General features: G+C 44.4%; 1 protein-coding gene across 3 annotated transcripts in view; it reads left to right on the plus strand.

The window, feature by feature from the left end:
- The window catches only part of cdk5rap2 (CDK5 regulatory subunit associated protein 2), a 62,174-nt gene that overhangs the window by 26,091 nt on the left and 18,025 nt on the right, over window positions 1-18,058 (plus strand). For 2 of the 3 annotated variants that reach the window (XM_079525041.1, XM_079525043.1), the window contains exons 19-37: window positions 448-618; window positions 1,088-1,205; window positions 1,930-2,060; window positions 2,165-2,281; window positions 2,869-3,012; window positions 3,437-3,549; window positions 4,232-4,371; window positions 6,160-6,300; window positions 6,677-6,786; window positions 7,098-7,241; window positions 7,866-7,943; window positions 8,610-8,791; window positions 9,315-9,858; window positions 10,009-11,485; window positions 12,736-12,843; window positions 14,026-14,174; window positions 14,269-14,702; window positions 15,505-15,737; window positions 17,185-17,236. In XM_079525041.1, the coding sequence (XP_079381167.1) occupies window positions 448-618; window positions 1,088-1,205; window positions 1,930-2,060; window positions 2,165-2,281; window positions 2,869-3,012; window positions 3,437-3,549; window positions 4,232-4,371; window positions 6,160-6,300; window positions 6,677-6,786; window positions 7,098-7,241; window positions 7,866-7,943; window positions 8,610-8,791; window positions 9,315-9,858; window positions 10,009-11,485; window positions 12,736-12,843; window positions 14,026-14,174; window positions 14,269-14,702; window positions 15,505-15,737; window positions 17,185-17,236 (4,586 nt within the window). The remainder of the gene's footprint in view (window positions 1-447; window positions 619-1,087; window positions 1,206-1,929; window positions 2,061-2,164; window positions 2,282-2,868; window positions 3,013-3,436; window positions 3,550-4,231; window positions 4,372-6,159; window positions 6,301-6,676; window positions 6,787-7,097; window positions 7,242-7,865; window positions 7,944-8,609; window positions 8,792-9,314; window positions 9,859-10,008; window positions 11,486-12,735; window positions 12,844-14,025; window positions 14,175-14,268; window positions 14,703-15,504; window positions 15,738-17,184; window positions 17,237-18,058) is intronic. The other variant, XM_079525042.1, reaches the window with a different exon arrangement.

Raw genomic sequence — 18,058 nt, forward strand, 5'->3', positions numbered from 1 at the left:
CTCAAGGACACTTGGATGTGATGCCACAGGGGAGCTGGGGATGGAACCTTCCCAGGCGGCCACTCTCCCTCCTGAGACGCGAGCGCGACGGCAGTGCCGCACACTGTTTATTTACACACAAACTACTAATTATGTAACTAAACTAAACAAACAAAAAAAGAAAAAAATAATTTTGGCATCTGCCATTTGAATTAAGGTGACTTACTTAGTGACATAATAAAAAGGGCTTGTCAGCTCAAACCCACACACAATGCAGTACTTTGTAATGCTACTGATGTTTGTGCGCAACCCTCTTGAAAACAACAAGTTATATACAAAAAAACCTACCAATTCCATTTACTCCCTCTATTTCCCATTCCAAGTTCCCATTCCAAAGTGTGGGGCACCCCTGATCTACACACTCAAGTCAGCCTTTTCACCCTCCTTGCGTGTTCTCGTTTCTCCCAGGAGTCTGCAGAGCACTACAACCTCATGCTGTCTGAGCTGAGAAGGCAGCTGTGTGAAACACAGCAGCGGCTCGCCACCACTGAGAAGCACGGTGCCACCGCAGCCCAGGAGGCTCACCAAGGAGGCGCCGATCTCCGAGCTCAGCTGGCACAAAAGGAAAGCCTCGTCAACGTGAGTTCACTGGGGACTGTGCTGCCTTCCAGCTGAGCGACCTGCCCGCTCAGCTGGAAGACAGCGTGGCAAGCATGACAAAACGCTACCACAGATGTAGCACATCGCAATTAATCCTTCGTTTAATGTCGACTTTGAATCACTTGGATGCCTTCTTAACCAATTAACCCATTCTGGTGTTTTAAGCATTATGTTATGCTTTAGCTGAAAAATATCAGATCTACAAGCTCATAGCTCATAGCTTGTAGGTCTGCTATTTTCTTTAAATCATGAAAATGTGCCTCACATCGTTGAATATATATTCTTTCAGAGTGAACGTTTTTAACTCAAATCTTTGTTTCTGGGGGGTCCCTGGAACATATTTTGAGATGGGGTCGGCGGCCAATTTCATATAATTTTTGGGGTCCTTGACATGAAATACTGATATAGAAACATTTACTAGATTGTTGTCTTCATTGCCATTGTGCAGAAGCTGCTTGCTCATGGCCAGGGACAGGACGGACGCCGGCACAATGAGGAGACGAGTCAAGTCCTGGAGCTCCGTCACACTATTCAGATCCTACAGGAAAGGCTGGTAGAAAGTGGAGGTAAGACACCTGAGCCCAGTACCTTCTAAGTGGAGGTTGATTGTATTAACTTTGTTTATTTTCAACCAAGGTTCATGTTTTAGGTTGTTATTAGAGAAAGTAAAAGGTGAATGTTATTTTTTTTTTCATTTGCTGCTTTCTTTTGTTTTAACGATTTTTGCTATTTTTTACAGGGGTGGGGACGGGGGCATTCGAACAAGTGGCTATATGTTTTTTTTACAAAGTTTTACGGTGATTTCTTTATTAGTATTTACTATTGTCCTACTGGACCCCAGTAAATTACATCAGGCCACAAACGATTGCGGGGTCTATTGAATGTGAAGGAGGAGGTGACAAACTGATGATTGAGCCTACGACACAGCCTCCTAGTTTCCAGGTGTTCGTTCAGACACAGAAAATAACTACTGTGGCCAGATGTAATTTCCTGGGGTCTAGTATAGGACTATAGTAAATGACAATAAAGAAATCACCCTACATTTAAAAAAAATACATAGGCCTATTTAGCTAAATATGCTAAAATGAATGAAAGCAGCAAATGAAAAAATAAATAAAAATTCAAATTCAATAACAACCTAAAACATGAACCTTTTTTTTTTTTTTTTTACCTTGGGACCTATTTTATACTGCTATGTACAATGCCATGCCAAAAATAGTGACACTGACACCAGGTTGAAAGTTTCTGAATTTACTTTCTTAATTCTTCTTCTTTTGTGGATTTCCGAAGCTGATCTGTCCAGAAGGAATAATGAAGAGAACATTCCACTCAATAAGAACACCATTGTCATCCTGAAAAAAGAGCTCATGCAGAAAACGGAAGCACTGAACAAATTGTTAAAGAGGGAAAATGAACTGAAGGTCAGTAACAAACCATTTTACTTCTCATCTCCATAATTATTTTTTACTTGGTGCTGTTCATTCTGTTATAATCTTGCTACCTGATTTATTTTTTTAATATGCAGATTTCACTGGCAAAGCTTCAGTCGAGGTTCACTGAACTGGAGGGAACCAACCAAGGTCAGGCTGCTAACTTGGAGTCCTTGACCTCCACACTGGAAACCAAGGATGAGATAATCTGTGTAAGAAAACACTCCTTCACAGAGTCAGTCACACACACATTGAGACAGGGCTGCACCTATTGATTATCTTCTTAGTGATTATTCTATTGATTATTGAGAAGCGCGTTTTATTTCTTTTTTTTTAATAGATTTGTTATAAACTGCAAATCAATTGTGATTATCCACTTAAGCCCTATTTTATGTCATCTTACACCAGTGTTGCAGAATAAGGGAAATTGCCGATCAACAAGGTCACAATGCGACGTGTTGTGAACTTGTACAGTAGATCATATGTTTTTATAATCGATTTTGTTCAAATCGATTTTGTCCTCACTAGAGGATAAGTCCCTTGAGTTGCAGCAACGCGTTTTCAAGGCGGTCCTCAAGGCACAACATACAACAAGAAACAATACAATATCACAGAACAAACAAATACATACACAAAGGTTCTCCCCCCATCTCAAACCCACCACAAATTAACTGTTGCACCCCTACATGCTTGCTGCTTGCTGCTTAGGACAAGGAGTGCTTCTGCTCACTACATTACATTTGACATTGTTGACCTGCTGTAGCTGTCTTTTGAAAGGACTTCTTCTGTCTCCTGGTAGGACCTCCATCAACGTCTTGGCCAGAGAGGAGACAGTCACGCCAGCCAAACACGGGACCAGGCCTGCAGGGCTGGGATAGATAGATCACTACCTGGCCTACCTGAGAGAGAGAGAACCATCATAGGTGGAGATAGCCAACAAGAGGTACATTATAAAAACCTGAATGTTGTTGTTTCTTTTTTTTTTTTTTTTTTTCTTTTTTTTTTACAGAAGGCAGTTATTAAAATTCTGTATTTGTGCAATTCACAGAAAACTAAAATGATGATTACTTTCTATACGATAACCAAAATCAAACTGAATCCAGGAAACAGTAATTACCCTGCACTACTACTAATAAGGAGAAATCCAATGAAATGTCTAGACTGTAACAATGCTGGCCTTGATCATTCTGACTCCCCATGCTGGCCTTGATCATTCTGACTCCCCATGCTGGCCTTGATAATTCTGACTCCCCATGCTGGCCTTGATAATTCTGACTCCCCATGCTGGCCTTGATAATTCTGACTCCCCATGCTGGCCTTGATAATTCTGACTCCCCATGCTGGCCTTGATAATTCTGTCTCCCCAGGCGCTACCAAACGTGACCTCCCTGCAGGAAGAGCATGAGGCCCTGAACAGAGCCCTGAGGGCCGAGCAGCAGCTCTACTCCAGCCTGGTCAGAACCGTCAAGGAACAAGACAGGTATGGCTGCTAGAAACTTGTGTCTAAGTGGAAACTGAGCTACATTTTCCTACCCATCTGTCCACTGTACCAAGACATCAGAGACACATACTTCCCACAGATTGCAATTACCCACAGAGATTTTGAAAACATGACTAATGATAAAAAAAATCACACCTGTGTGAACTGAGTGGTGCAACTCCCCCCCCCCCCCCCCCCCCCCCCTCTCTCTCTGTCTCTCATTAGCAGGCAACAGTGCAGCACTATCTCTCTCTCTCTGTTTCTGGCACAACAGCGCCACTTTTGGTACTCATTGGTACTGGTGCTCATAGTCACATACTGTAGGTAGGTGAACGGACACATGAACACATAGGTAGGTTAACACGGACATTGCTGTTCCTTGGAGTGGTTGCACCACTCAAAAAACAAAACTCCCGTATCTGCATGGCAAAGTACAACAATGTGCAAACGCAGCAGCAAGATTTGTGAGCTGCTGTGATAGAAGGATATCAAATGGTACACAACCACCCTAAAGACTAAGCATGTGTGTATTCCTGCACTATCTGCATAGCGTATTCTTCTTGGTACATAGAAATTGATTTATTGGAGTTTCTGACTTTCAATTGTAAAGCCCATTGAATTGACTTGGTGTGTGTGTGCGTGTGTGCGTGCGTGCGTGCGTGCGTGCGTGCGCGCGCTGCAGTGCCCAGCGTCTCCATGCCTTGCAGCTGGAGCTGACAGCGGTTCAGCTTCTCAGGCAGCAGTTGGAGGACGGCATCAAAACCAACGAGGAGCTGAGAGACGACTTGGAGAGAGAGATCCAAAGAGCTCAGCTCAGAGAAGGTACAGTAGACACATGTGCTGCTGATGGGGACTGGCATTTAACCCATTTTGACCTGAGATCAGATTCTAAAAATGTCTTCTACATCCTGACGGTTTTCTGAAAAAGCTATGTTTCTATGTCAGTGGTTCTTTCTTTTTCAAAAATAGCAGACCTACAAGCTCGTAGCGCGCCACTTGGTGGCGCGCTATGAGCTTGTAGATCTGCTATTTTTCAATAGCCTATTAAATGACCGGATCGCGCCCTGAGCCACCACCAGAGGGCGCTGTTGGCATTAAATGAACCAAAAGGGGTTCCCACCCAAAATGGGTTAAAACAACCTGTAAATCACGTTACGTTTGACAAAATCTAAATGGAAACTGAATGAAAACTAAGCTATGATACAACTAAAACTATTCAAGAGACTATGACTAAGACTAAAAATTTGCTGTCAAAATCGTACTTGTCTTCTCACCTGTTGCTTTCTACATCATCCAATCATCTGCATGGATTAATCCATGATAAAATAGCTCTGTTTTCACTGTAAAAGGAAAATGATTCAAGAGATAAAAAGGTGAGGAATAAAAAATATAGCTTTTCCCCCCAAATAATAATAGTTATTGTATTGACACAGTCATTTTTAAGTATTTTGTCAGTGTGGCAAAGTTACAGAATGACACTCTTGTTTACTTCTGTAATCCATACGGCCGCCATTATCCATGTGTTTTTGTTTGGTGATAAATCAGGCTGTATGCCAAACCACTTCAGTGTGCACGTGTGTTCATGCACAACAGTTTGTACTATAAAATATATCCTCTCTACCTCAGCCCATGTCTAATGTTAACCACGTCTATAATATAAATAGGTCATCTGTAAGTAACAGTCTGTGACTCGCATAACATTTACTGACATTCCTGCTCATATGACAGGAGGGTACATCATGTAGCTAGTTATAAAGAGCGAGCTCTCCATTTGAACCCACCGTCTCAGTTCATCGTAGATTCTAGATGACCATGTCGTGCTGGACTATTCATAATCGGTTTTCTAAACATGTGCAGTCTGATCCCATTCCTCAGACTCAAATCTTGATTCTATAATTACATATCCATTCCATTGACTGGACCGCCACAAACCACTGTGCTGTATGTGGGACATCTTTGTTTTTCGTACCTCTAGCGGCAGGGCTAGAAACAATGGCCTATATACTATGCACACAGAATAACTCTTCCTAGTACTTCCGGGCCACTTCTCAACTTCCTTCACAGGTGTTACCGATGATGCTAATTAAGGTTCTGTTCCATTTAGTGTGCGGTGGTTCTCAAACTTTTTAATTTCAAGGAGCCCTATAACTCTGAGAGTTACTCACCCGTACGGGGCCATTTGGAACCCACTCAAGGACACTTTGAGACCCATTGTGCATGTTGGCTCCACAGTGAGCCAACATGCACAATAGCAGCACCCCTGACTCGAACAGAGCCTTCGTTAGTATCATCGGTAATAACTGTGAAGGAAGTAGGGATGGGGCCCAAGTTCTTTCCAAAATGGCATGTGTGCATGAAAATAAACGTAAAAATCACTTTGAAATGCATTCACCAATGAATCTAGTAAAAAAATCATGGACTCACATGTGCCACACTGTGGCTGATTTGCCACACTACACCCATTGACACCTTTAAATTAAGTGCGAATCGTGGTACCACCAAAGGGGGTGTGGCGCCACAGAGGCACCACGGAGGTACTCAAGTGGTATCACTGCCAGTCTCAACTGCTCACCACTGTAGCCCATTGGTGACATTGCATATTTTGTTCAGGTGTGGCCGTGGTGGATCCCAGAGAGCTGGAGAGCATGAGGCATCAGCTGGAAGACGCTCAGCGATGGAACACTTCTCTACAGTCCCGTCTGGGAGCTATCCAGAACCGAGGAGGAGGAGTAGGAGGAGCTAATGACACTGGTACTGCCACTGAATATTAATCCTCGGATAGAAAATCTAACGTGGTTAAACAGTCTTGAGCCATGTGGCCCAAATGTCCATAGTGTTAGTGTGAGGCAGCTTGATGTACACATAACGCTAGTATGTCACAGGAACTTAAACAAACCTGGATGGCATTGCGTACCATTTTCATAGTTTGGTATGACTCGCCCGGGGATTGAACCCTGGCCTCCCAGTCTCAAGACTCAAAGCGGACACTCTAACCACAAGGCCTCTGAGCTGGTATAGCTATGGGGTTAGGTGCCTAAGTTCTCTCAAATTCTTTAGGATGCCATGCATTTTAAATATCTCGGGCATTATTGTTTTAGTCTGTGACCAGTTCTTCTATGTCTCTTAGGTGACACTTGGAGCTTCATAGCAGACCAGACGTCCTACATGAGCATTTGTGTGGGAGAGGGACTGGATGGCGGCTTGTCTGAGCTCTCCGCACAGGAGCTCCGACAGAAGGTGAGCTCTTACATTATAACCACCTGACATCCATATTTGGCATCCCATCATCATTATAGTTGAAAAATGAAATACATTTACAACTTTAAATGTTAAAATGTTTTGGGTGGATTAAATGACAATCGCGGGACATGTTACATAGTGGATTTTCACTTCCTGATTCTCGGTTTCCGAGTGAAACGGCTTTCAGAATAAGATGCCTATTAAATGACCAGATGGTGCTGTTGGTGGTAAATGAGTTAATATTTAGTGACAATGAGGATGGTTGTGAATACATGTATTAAATGTAGTTATTCTACGCCCTACTGTAGATTTTGGAGCTACAGGAGTATATTAGCAAACTGCAGGCCCTGAATATGGATCTGCAAAGAAGGCCGTCGCCGTCCGAGAGGTCAACTAATGACCCATTCAGCAGAGACGACCCAAACCTGGTCCACACAAGTCCTGGGATACAGGTTAGAGCCCACACAATCTGCCGGAGTAGAATGTCGAACTTAACATTCCTCTTTCAAATCTTTAGCAACTCTGTATTGTTTGATCTTTTTTCTGTCTCTATATGCGTTTAATAGAATACATACTTGAAACCTTGAATAGTTGTCTGGGTCATCCTGCTCCTGTCTGGATCATATCCTGTTCTACTTCCTTCTTTCTAACCTCTTAAGCCTTTGACCTTCACCTATGCTTGTATTAGAGTGTCTTGTCTCCGTCTAATGCCTTATCTTATCCATTATACTATATATGTCCTATCTTATCCATTATACTATATATGTCCTATCTTATCCATTATACTATGTCCTATCTTATCCATTATACTATATATGTCCTGTTTCTAACCAATGCGTTGTTTGTCTGTAGCAGATGTTACTCTTTCCTCCACCTCTCCTAACCACTCCCTGTTTTCCTTTTCTCTTTGTCCCATGAAACTGTGTTTCTTTCCCCCATCACGCCACATTAGACACATCACACCATTCTGATGTTGCCGTGCATCTGTGCATCTGTTATGGATTCCGTTGCGTCATTGACTTTTCTTTTACAAAGCCATGTGTGTCACCCTCGCATCCCATCCCATTACTCTCTAGCGGCAGCGAGACAAGAGGAACAGGCTGTACCATTCTGGGCGGGACATACAGAGCCAGACGGATATCGCACTGGAACAGGTATGAAATGGACCAGTGTTTCCCCAAAACAATGGGTGAGGACCCCATTAGTGCAGTGGTTTTCAACCAGTGGTCCAGGGACCACCTGTGATCCTTGAGGGGGGTTCCAGGTGGTCTCCCAGCTAAATTATGGAGAGTTGTTAACCAAATGGACCCCCTAGGGATCTTTAACTCTTGAGAGTGTAAAATGAAACCAAATGGACCCGTATGAGTCCATTTGGTTTCATTTTACGCTTTCAAGAGTTACATTATTGTTAAACATCTGCATTACTGAAAGGGATATTTCACTTTCAAAAAAACTTTTGGTAATTTCATCGTCTACTCACTGTCTTATGTGAACACCCAGACAGTTTTTAAGTTACTTGATTCAGTATTTACAATGGGTTTCTATAGGGAGGGGGTGGGGCAGCTAAAATGAATATCAAATATCTAAATACTACACAATTAGAGAATGCAGAATAATTGTTATTTTGATCGTTTGCCAACAAAATATTAAAAGTTCAAAGTCTGAGAGGCTAAATCTAATCAAATGGTGGTCCGTGGTTCAAATGCCCACAAATAATGGGCCTTGATACAAAAATGGTTGAAAACCACCGCTTTATGGATTGTAACAAATTGTGAATGCCAATACTGCTGCTTCTTTTCTTAAACATTTCTCCTTTTTAGGTGGGGTCTGCAAAACATATTGTTGATGCAGATTGTGACCACGACCAGAATGCAGAGCAAGGCAACCATCACAATGACACCGTGGACGGTTCCAGGAGAGATGTCGAGGAGGAGAACAGAGAGAGAACATTGTTCCAATCTGTTCTGGCTGACTGTGGAGTGACATCAGCCTCCGGCTTTAGGTATGCTGGAGAAATGTGTCTCTGTTTGTATTAGAACAGTTATTTACAGATACTATTTTGATGAGGACCCCCTTGAAAACGAGTTGCTCCAACTCAAGGGAGTATCCTCTAGTGAAATTTCAAATAAATACATGGAAATGATGTTATTCTTGCTAAAATAATTATTGTGAAATATCCATGTGCTTTCATTGTGTATGATGCCGCTACCCACACTTTTTGCTGTGTTGCTCATTCCACGAATGCCTGATCCTTACAAGCTGTACCTCGTTGTGAAGGTGACTAATCAATGATAAAAAATGAAATAAAAATAGAACACAATACCAATTGGTATCATTAAAGGGGAACTTTTTGTGGGCAGTTTATATTCTTGTAAGACGAGCATTATGTTGCAAATCACCTGATTGCTGCCACGTGATAGGGAAACGGAGAGATGCAACAGAGTGTTGTAAACGTGCAACATACTGTATATATATTGACTGAATGTTGGCTATTTTTCCCTTTAACTGACTGAACTGTCCTGCAGGGAGGAGCTGCTCCGACTGAGGTCAGAGAATGTGGAGCTGAGAGGTCTCCTGAAGGAAGGACAGTCTCAAGAATATAAAGAGAAAGAGAGCGCAGACGGCTCGGGGACGCCAGGGGACATCGGCGACGTCCACGGCTCGGGGACATCAGGGGACATCCAGGGCTCAGGGACATCAGGGGACATCCAGGGCTCAGGGACATCAGGGGACATCCAGGGCTCAGGGACATCGGGGGACAACGGCGACGTCCACGGTTCGGGGACATCAGGGGACATCGGTGACGTCCACAGCTCAGGGACATCAGGGGACATCCAGGGCTCAGGGACATCAGGTGACATCGGTGACGTCCACGGTGACCTGAAGAAGACGGTGGAGCGGCTCCGGGCGGAGGCAAAAGGTCACCGAAAGGTCATCAAGTTCTTAAAGGAGCAGCTGGAGAGGAACTCTGGTGAAGTGCCAGACTTTCATGTCACCAAGGAGCTGGAGAGTCGACAAACTAAAAGCCAGTCACACATCAAGCATCCACAGCACGTTACAAGACATGGGGTAAGTTGGTATACACTACATTTAAGTAAGAGAAGTAAGAGAAAGCTTACTTACAAGGTCTCTATCATTGCCAAAAATATTAAATGTTCTTTTAGAAAAGTCTTGCCCTGGTATAACACATTTTAATATCGACTCGTTTGCCTTTCGTAGGCTGGTGTCAGATCTCGCTTGCCAGTCCTTGTGAAACACAGAACGGAGGACAGTGGTAGCGGAGTGTCTGCAAAGCAGCAGTCGGGACAGGGCTCAGAGCATTTGAATCCTGACCCACTTCATCACGTCCATCTGGATCATCTCTGTGGGACCGGGCAGAACCGGAATGACGCAGACCGTCTCATCACTTCCCCTGGTGCTGATCTCAGAACTGCCTATCGCTGCAGCAGTCCAGCACTGTCTGACACCAGCTCAGAATGCACACAGACTCAGACCCGGACGGATTCACGTCTCCAGCTGGCTCTTCTTCACCAGGAGTGCCAGGAGAAGGAGGCTCTGATAAACAGGCTAGAGGAGCAGCTGGGCGAGTTTGAGGACGTCCATGCGCAGCTCCAGGAGAAGGACCAGCTCAACCATCGGTACCAGTCGGCCTTACAGGCCGCAGACTCCAAGATTCAATATCTGACCGCCTGCACCCTGGACAGCCAGGGTGGACTCGGGTCAGACTCTGGTTCAGGTACAGGTTCTGGCATTGTTGTCTCAGATGCTGCTCTCCAGAGGCAATGCATGGAACTCCAGCAGGCCTTACAGGAGAAGGAGACACTCAACAGCCAGCTGATTGAGTGTTTGAACATGGCAGAAAAAGCCATCTCTTCACTCGGTGCGTCTACGTCTTTGTCCGACAGCCCAGACACCCATGGGCTGTGTTTGAGGTTAGAAAGTGCTCTCCGACAGGTCAGTGACTCTCTGGACGGGAACGGCCCAGAGGCCGGACCGGCAGATCCCCTGGGGCGTCACCATGAGCTGCAGCGACAGGCAGATTCCCTGCAGGAGGAGCTCTGGGAGCAGAATAGACTCAACGCTGAGCTGCAGGAGAGACTACTGAGAGGTGCAGAGGTCACTGCCACGCAGCATGGCTCCATCAACACTGGAGTTGGAAAAGAGGAGTCAGAGGGACTAAATGGGAAAGTGGGAAGCTCTATAAATATCAGTTTAATTCAGAAGGAGTCTCTGTCCGACTGTCTCAATGCGGCAGAATGCGCCGTGGCCTCTCTGACGGCATATTGCACTAATCATACTGCCACCGCCCAGACCAGCTCTGAGCTGCGGCAACATCTAGACAGGCTCCAGAGAGCCCTAGAGGAGAGGGAAGGTCTTGTAGGGGACACGCAGCTTCATCAAAACCTCTGCCTCCTCCACAAGGCCTTCGCCGATCACTCCCAGAGGATCTCTGAACTTCAGACGTCCCTACAAGAGGTGTTGGACCACCGAGAGGAGATTGCGGCTCAACGGACAGTGCAGCAGGCCAAGGAAATTCCACCGAATAATGTTCAGGCTCAGTTGGAGACTCTCCAGAAGGCCCTGAAGGAGAAGAAACGAGCCTGTAAGAGCCTGGAGGAGAAACTAGCCGCAGCGCAGTCCATTATCACATTGCACAACTCAGCCCGGAAACTTTCTAATGAAACTGCACAAAAAGGTAAGGAAATGGTTCAGAGAATGGTCTTTGTATTATTTACTGTACATGTGGTTATTGCATGCTACAGTAGGACGGTTGTCATTCTTGAGTGGCAGTCAAGTCTATGGACTTTTAATGTTTTCTTTAAGCATGTTTTTGCATGTTAGTTAGAATGTTAAGCATGTTTGCTTTAAGCATACATGATCATCATGATAAAATCAAGTGTGATTTATTCTTAATTTATTTTTAAAGTAACTGTGTTATGTGTATTTAGGTACTGCAATAACTTCAAGACTTGTGTGCAGTCTTCAATTTGAGTGAATACTTAAAGCATAGACATTGTGCCAGCATCATCTTGGAAGAGCACATACGGCATATAAGATTATGTCTGCCTAACCTTTAAGCCACGGTTTAGTTTTTTCTTCCTTTTATGCGTTTTATTTGTTATTATTTGTATTATTTTGAGTTGTATGGGATTGTTGACAGTTACACCATGAATGCGCCAGAATCTTTTCAAAAATAATGGCGCTATAGTGCCAAGCAGATGAGGCAGATTTTACTCTGAAAACGCCTTCCAGTACCCCCCAAAACCGGGAGGCATAATCTTCTTTTGTTACTGCCTTGCGCTGTAACATCTGATCTCTCTTTAGAAGCGTTTATATTCCAAAACGAGATGCTTGGTTAAGTCAGAAATGAGGACGGAACATTTGGCGTTTTGATCAAAACCATGGAGAGCGCCGTAGATTTAGAGAAAAGAGACAGTTTAGTCGGGCTGTAAAAGTGAACGCCAGTGTGCATGCGCAAAACATGTCTAGGATCGCAGAGGAAGGCATGGCCTAGCAAAAAAAATGGTTCCCGTTTTATATCATTAAAAAGGACCTAAAGAAGTGTATACACATCCAAGGCTCCCTGCGGATTTATTAGAGAAGACGTGTATACACGTCCTTAGCACAAAAGGTGTTAATATAGGAGGGCATGTGGTGGGAAGGTATATCAGTTTTCTTGGGGTGATAAAATGATACTTTGTTCTTGTAGTGGATGTAGTGTAGTGGATCCTTGATTATAATGAATGTAATCGTGATGGTACAGAAACAAAATGATATATGCTTTTATACGTTGTGCGACGTGTGTTATTCACCAAAGGTACTGCAAGGTACGAATTAGCCATACACAAGATGGTTGAAGGAGATGTGGTTGAAAACAATGTATAGGGTGTACAGTATACACGCACTGCATGCGTTTGGCCCTAACCTGACATGTATTGCCTCCAGCAGTGATTCTGGAGCAAGACGACAAGTGCGTGCAGGTGGATTTGCAGGACCTGGGTTACGAAACCAGTGGGAAGAGTGAAAACGATAGGGAGGAGAGCAGTAGCACAGGTAGACAGACAGACCGCTGAGTGGACACTAATCCCACCCTGTCTGTCTGCATGAGGAGTGAACGGACTCTCTGCTGATCTTAACCTGGGGTTTTTCTGCCTAACGTTTATTGCATGTTTGACTTTGCACTGTGTTTGGGAATGGCTTTACCACTTAGGGATGCACCGACTAATACGGCTGTACTTATTGGCCAAGCAGTTATTTGTTTCCCCTGGCAAATAGGGGGAATGAATAACAACACAGCCCATTTTCCAATCGGTGCATCCCTTCCACTTCGACACTGAACACTCCCATTATTTCTTCCCATTATTCCACAGCTTAGCTGTACTGTATTTTAACAAAATCTCTCATCTACATCTTTTCTATATGGTACTAGACTGGTGAGGTCAGACAATTGGAGATCTCCGCCTACTGATACGTTTGTTTGGTCACAAACTGATTAAATCAATTAATTACCAGCTGCATTTTTATTTTCTGCGGGGGTCCGCTATAACTGCGTCTGTCAGTTTCAGTGCAGTGCGCACACACACACACACACACACACACACACACACACACACACACACACAGAAACAGCGCATCGGTTTCTCAACTAGAGGACTAGCTCGCACATCGATGATAGACTCACACGCACGCACAGTACAAAGGCTTTCGGGTGCTCCGGTCCTTGGACAGTGATATGATTTGTCTTCAAAGCATCCGGTTAGCATCCGTTCTCTCCGCTGTTCCAGCCAATGTGTATAGGGTTTGGTTGTCCCAACCCAATTGCGAATCGTCTAATCGCAATTGTTTGAGATAATCACAATTATTTTGTCATAATCGTTCATGTTGTTGTATTAATTGTTGTTTGCCAAAAACAATTGACAATTTAATCGCAATTATTTAAGTGACAATTAATCGTGTTGAATTTAGATTTCCACAAATATAGTAGGCAGAGATCTCCTACGCAAGACTAATATGGCACTATCTCTTAAGCCCTGTATTTGGAAGTCGATGAATTGCAAAAATAGCTCATTTGGAAGCTCGTCACAACAGCTTGTAGATCCGCTATTTTTGCTTTATTTTGTGGGGACAATTTCTTTTTACAATTCTCACCTTCTCACAAAATAGGAATGCCAGGTCAAAAGTGGTTACGTTTCTATTTCTATTTGACTGTTCTGTCTGTGTGACTCTTGTTCCCAGATGTAGACGTAGTTCTGCGGTCTGGTGGCTGCACCTCCAGCTTGCCCTCCCTGCTAAAACAGGATCTGGCCACTTTCTCCTCCACTGAGAACCTGGACTCCACCTCCAGTGCCTCCTACCCCAGTTCTCCTGCTCTCAGCTCACCAAAGGTGAACACATTTAGCTAGCTTCATGATCGATCAAAACGGAAAATGTACAAAAGGCAAAATAACAGCTTTCTGACTAGCTCCTTCATCTTTTCAGGTGAGTCTGAAGAGCCTGCAGGCCTACGAGGACTACGGGCACTCTGAGGATCCAGCTAAGCTCCAGGCCCAGGTCAGGGAACTGAAGGTCCAACTGGAGTGCCAGTCCAGAGTCATTCTCCAAATGCAAAGCCTCCTGCGCAGGAACTCCCTCTCCAGCGACCTGCTGACCACACCTTCCGATCCCTCGACATCGAGGGACCTGGACGGGACGGGGAGGGAGGGTCGCACCCAGGAGGAGGCGCAGAGTGCGGAACCGAGAGAGAAAGGAGGGAGGGGCGAGAGGGCGGCGAAGGATAAGATGATCCACCTGAACGTAGAGCTGTCTAGTCTCGACCGCAGCATGGCTGAACAGCTGCAGCACACACCGCCGTGCAGGATGAGTGAACAGCTGCAGCAGACCCAGCACGGTAGCCGCTCTGCGTCACCTGCTAGGTCAGTGTGTGTGTCATCATTCTTTTCGTTAATTATGAAATGTAGCGGTCAGAGCACGCACGTTCAAAGCATGTCCTGGGGTCGACGTCAGCAAGGGCATGCGGTCGCAACGGGTTCCTAACGCGAAATCTAATGGGTTCAGATTTGAGCCGAGTCTCCTGAGGAGGCGCGTCTGAAGCCTGTCCTGGAATGGGACTCTCCAGGCGTAAAAACGTGTTCATTATGTACATGTAGATCCCATCGATGACCAAAGCAACATTTTGAAAATCAAACGTGTTGAATTCTTTCTTCGCTATCTTTGCTATCATCATAAAACCCTACCTGGGGACGGGGACGAAACTTCGGTCAACCTTGTTGGCCAACGTTAACACCACATGAACCTTAGCGCCCATATTCTGTGGCCAACATAGATTGTGGATGTAAAAGCGCAAATGACATAACGTTGTTAGCTTGCAGATCGGCTATTTTAGGCAAAGAGATTTAGTGTAGAGGGGAAAAGTATAGACCCCTAGGGGACTCCGGTCTAATACGTACAGTCATTAGGCTTAAACCCTATATACTTGTTTGCCCCAAAATAGGGACACTAAGGGGCGCATGTGGTTTAAAACAAAACAAGTTTAGGTAACTCACTAATATTGTTTTTTATTCAATTAACTAATTCAATTTAGTTAAGATATGGCACTACAAGTAGGTTACGTTTAGGCATGCTTTTGGTTCGTACCGGTATATGGTTTGGTTTTTGGGTGTAAAAAGGTCACGGTCAGCATCGAGGTCAACTCCTCTTTGTGCGTGGTGTTCCCAGACTGGACTCGTTGGTTCAGTCTCAGGCCAGGGAGCTGTCCAAGCTGCGGCAGCAGATCAAGGAGAGCCGTGGACTGGGGGCGCTGCAGCGACAGCAACTGGAGGATCTGAGCAGAGCCTTCACGGAGCTGCTCCAGGCCAGCGATGTGGACTTCCACACAGGCGAGGTCTTCAGAGAGCAGCTAGACAAGAGCCTGAGTGTCCTGGAGAGGCTAGAGGGACGCCTGGAGAAAGGTAGCTACTGGGAGCATTTTTTTTTACATTTTGAGGAGAAATTGTCGGCAGAACCATTAACCAGTTTATAATATAGACCATAGATAGATGGACCTTTTTATTGATCCTGCGAAGGAAATTAAGTTGAAATAGCAGCAGTGCAGCATGAAACACAAGACGGATAGGAGTGGAGAGAGACATAAATGTAAGGAGTAAACAGGCAGGTGTATGAATACATAGTATGAACAGTATGAATATAAATCAAATGTATCTAAAAGACTTAGGCATATAATGCGTTTATGGTAATCTATAGAATAAATAACCCCCCCCCCCAAACATTTTTTATTTTCTATCAATTGCACACCCCATGAAGCCTTGAATTCATGCAGATTATTTTGCTTTAGTCGTATTGCTAAACCAATAATTTGATGACCCGCGGAGTCTCAATTGAGTCTTCTACTAAGTACTGACCGATGACCTGGTGAAAGTGCGCCTCTCAAAAGTTGCGACGGAAAGCGGCCACCTGTTTGTCATTGCCGTTCATGAAAATGTCTTTGTTGAATGTCAATTTCTGCTAAGAAGCAGGCTAAATTGATTTTGGCTAATTTGATATAAACTGGGACTTATTTGCACGACTGCATTATGCAAAACAGAGGTGGGGGGTGGACCATCCGGTGGGTGGATGGGACATCCGCTTTATTTTCTTTGCATTTTCAGCACTTCTGAAACCACTGTTAGGGTGGAACTATTTGAAAAGAGACTACATACTGTACAACGGAAGACCTCTTACCGCCATTGACAGAATACACAATGCCCACACTTAGGGGAATGGCTTTCCTGTAATCGTACCAAATCGTGTGTCTTAGTTTGAATAACATTAAAAAGCTATGTTTGTCTATCATGTAGAGTAGACCATTCAGGCGTTGACACTAATGTTTACCCACCTGTCCCTGGCAGGTAAAAAAAGAAATGGGCAGGTGGAGTTTGCTTTCAGGTTGCCCGACCAGGCAAGTGCTCGTTTGACAGTCTATAAACACAACCCGAGATATCTGTCTAAACACCTGAACGCGGCCAGAGCGCTCTGTCTTCTGGTCTGTGGAATGCAAAATATTGCTATTTTCACTGTTGCTACACTTAAAAATATAAAATAACAAGTGTGACTGTGAACCCATAGTCATTTTCATAACTATGTAGAAATATACAAATTGAGGTATGCCATTTTTTTAACACACCGAAAGTAAAAAAATAAATGGTAATTCAAATTGTACCTATCATTTCATAATGGACGATTAACTTTTTGGGCAAGTGGGCATCTGTGGGCAAGTAGAACATGACCTGTACTTGCCCAGTGGGTAAGTGTCTCACATCTCGGTGCACACAGAGGTGATACAGAGGAGAAAGTGAGAGGGAAGGATTTTAGAGGTGTCATTTTTCCACCATGTTTTTTTTGTTTTCCTCTGTTTCCTAGGAGACACTCATCGGGATAGTGACGATGGTGCAGCGTTGGAGCTGGCTCAGAGGTACGCTTGTATTACATTTCCGTTGATTCCGCTGGTTGGTCTGAACCAAATTCAACCTGGTGTTCATATTCTGGGCATGTTGTCATATGCAAACATTTAAAACAGGGGTTCTCAACCCGTGGGTCGCGACCCCTCGGGGGGTCGCCAAATTATTTTAGGGGGTCCCCAAATTATTTTCAAAAAAATATATATATATATTTTTAAATTTTATTTATTTTTCAAAAATAGCAGACCTACAAGCTCGTAGCGCGCCACTCGGTGGCGCGCTATGAGCTTGTAGATCTGCTATTTTTCAATAGCTAAATTATAACAATGCTTAAAACACCAAAAGGGGTTCCCGCCCAAAATGGTTTAAGGTTATTGTAGCAGTCAATTTATATTGGGGGTCGGGAGGGGGCGGGGCGGGGGTCCCGAGACATTGCCAAAGCATTTCCGGGGGTCCCCGGCCAAAAACGTTGAGAACCCCTGATTTAAAAAACAAAACCGTGACAATAGGCCATCTACAAGCTGTTGTGAGCTTGTAGATGAAGTGGCATTTTGCACCCACATGTATGCAAAATGCTCTTGATCAGCAAGTCCCAGGTGTGACCTTTGCTGGATGTCTATATCGAATTACAAAGGCTTAAACATGGTTTTGCTTTCTCTTGAGGGGATGATGTGACATAAGTTGCCATGTCTGTCTCCTCTTGGTCATTTGTATTCCTGTCTGGTGTTTGATATGTCAGCTGGCTTCAACTTTATGGTTTTGAACTGAAGGATACATTGTGTTCTTTTCAAGACAACTTCTTCATTCCCTGGATCTTATCACCCCAGGCTGTAACG

The sequence above is a fragment of the Electrona antarctica genome, assembly GCF_951216825.1.
Source record: "Electrona antarctica genome assembly, chromosome: 16".
In the NCBI taxonomy this organism is placed as follows: domain Eukaryota; kingdom Metazoa; phylum Chordata; class Actinopteri; order Myctophiformes; family Myctophidae; genus Electrona; species Electrona antarctica.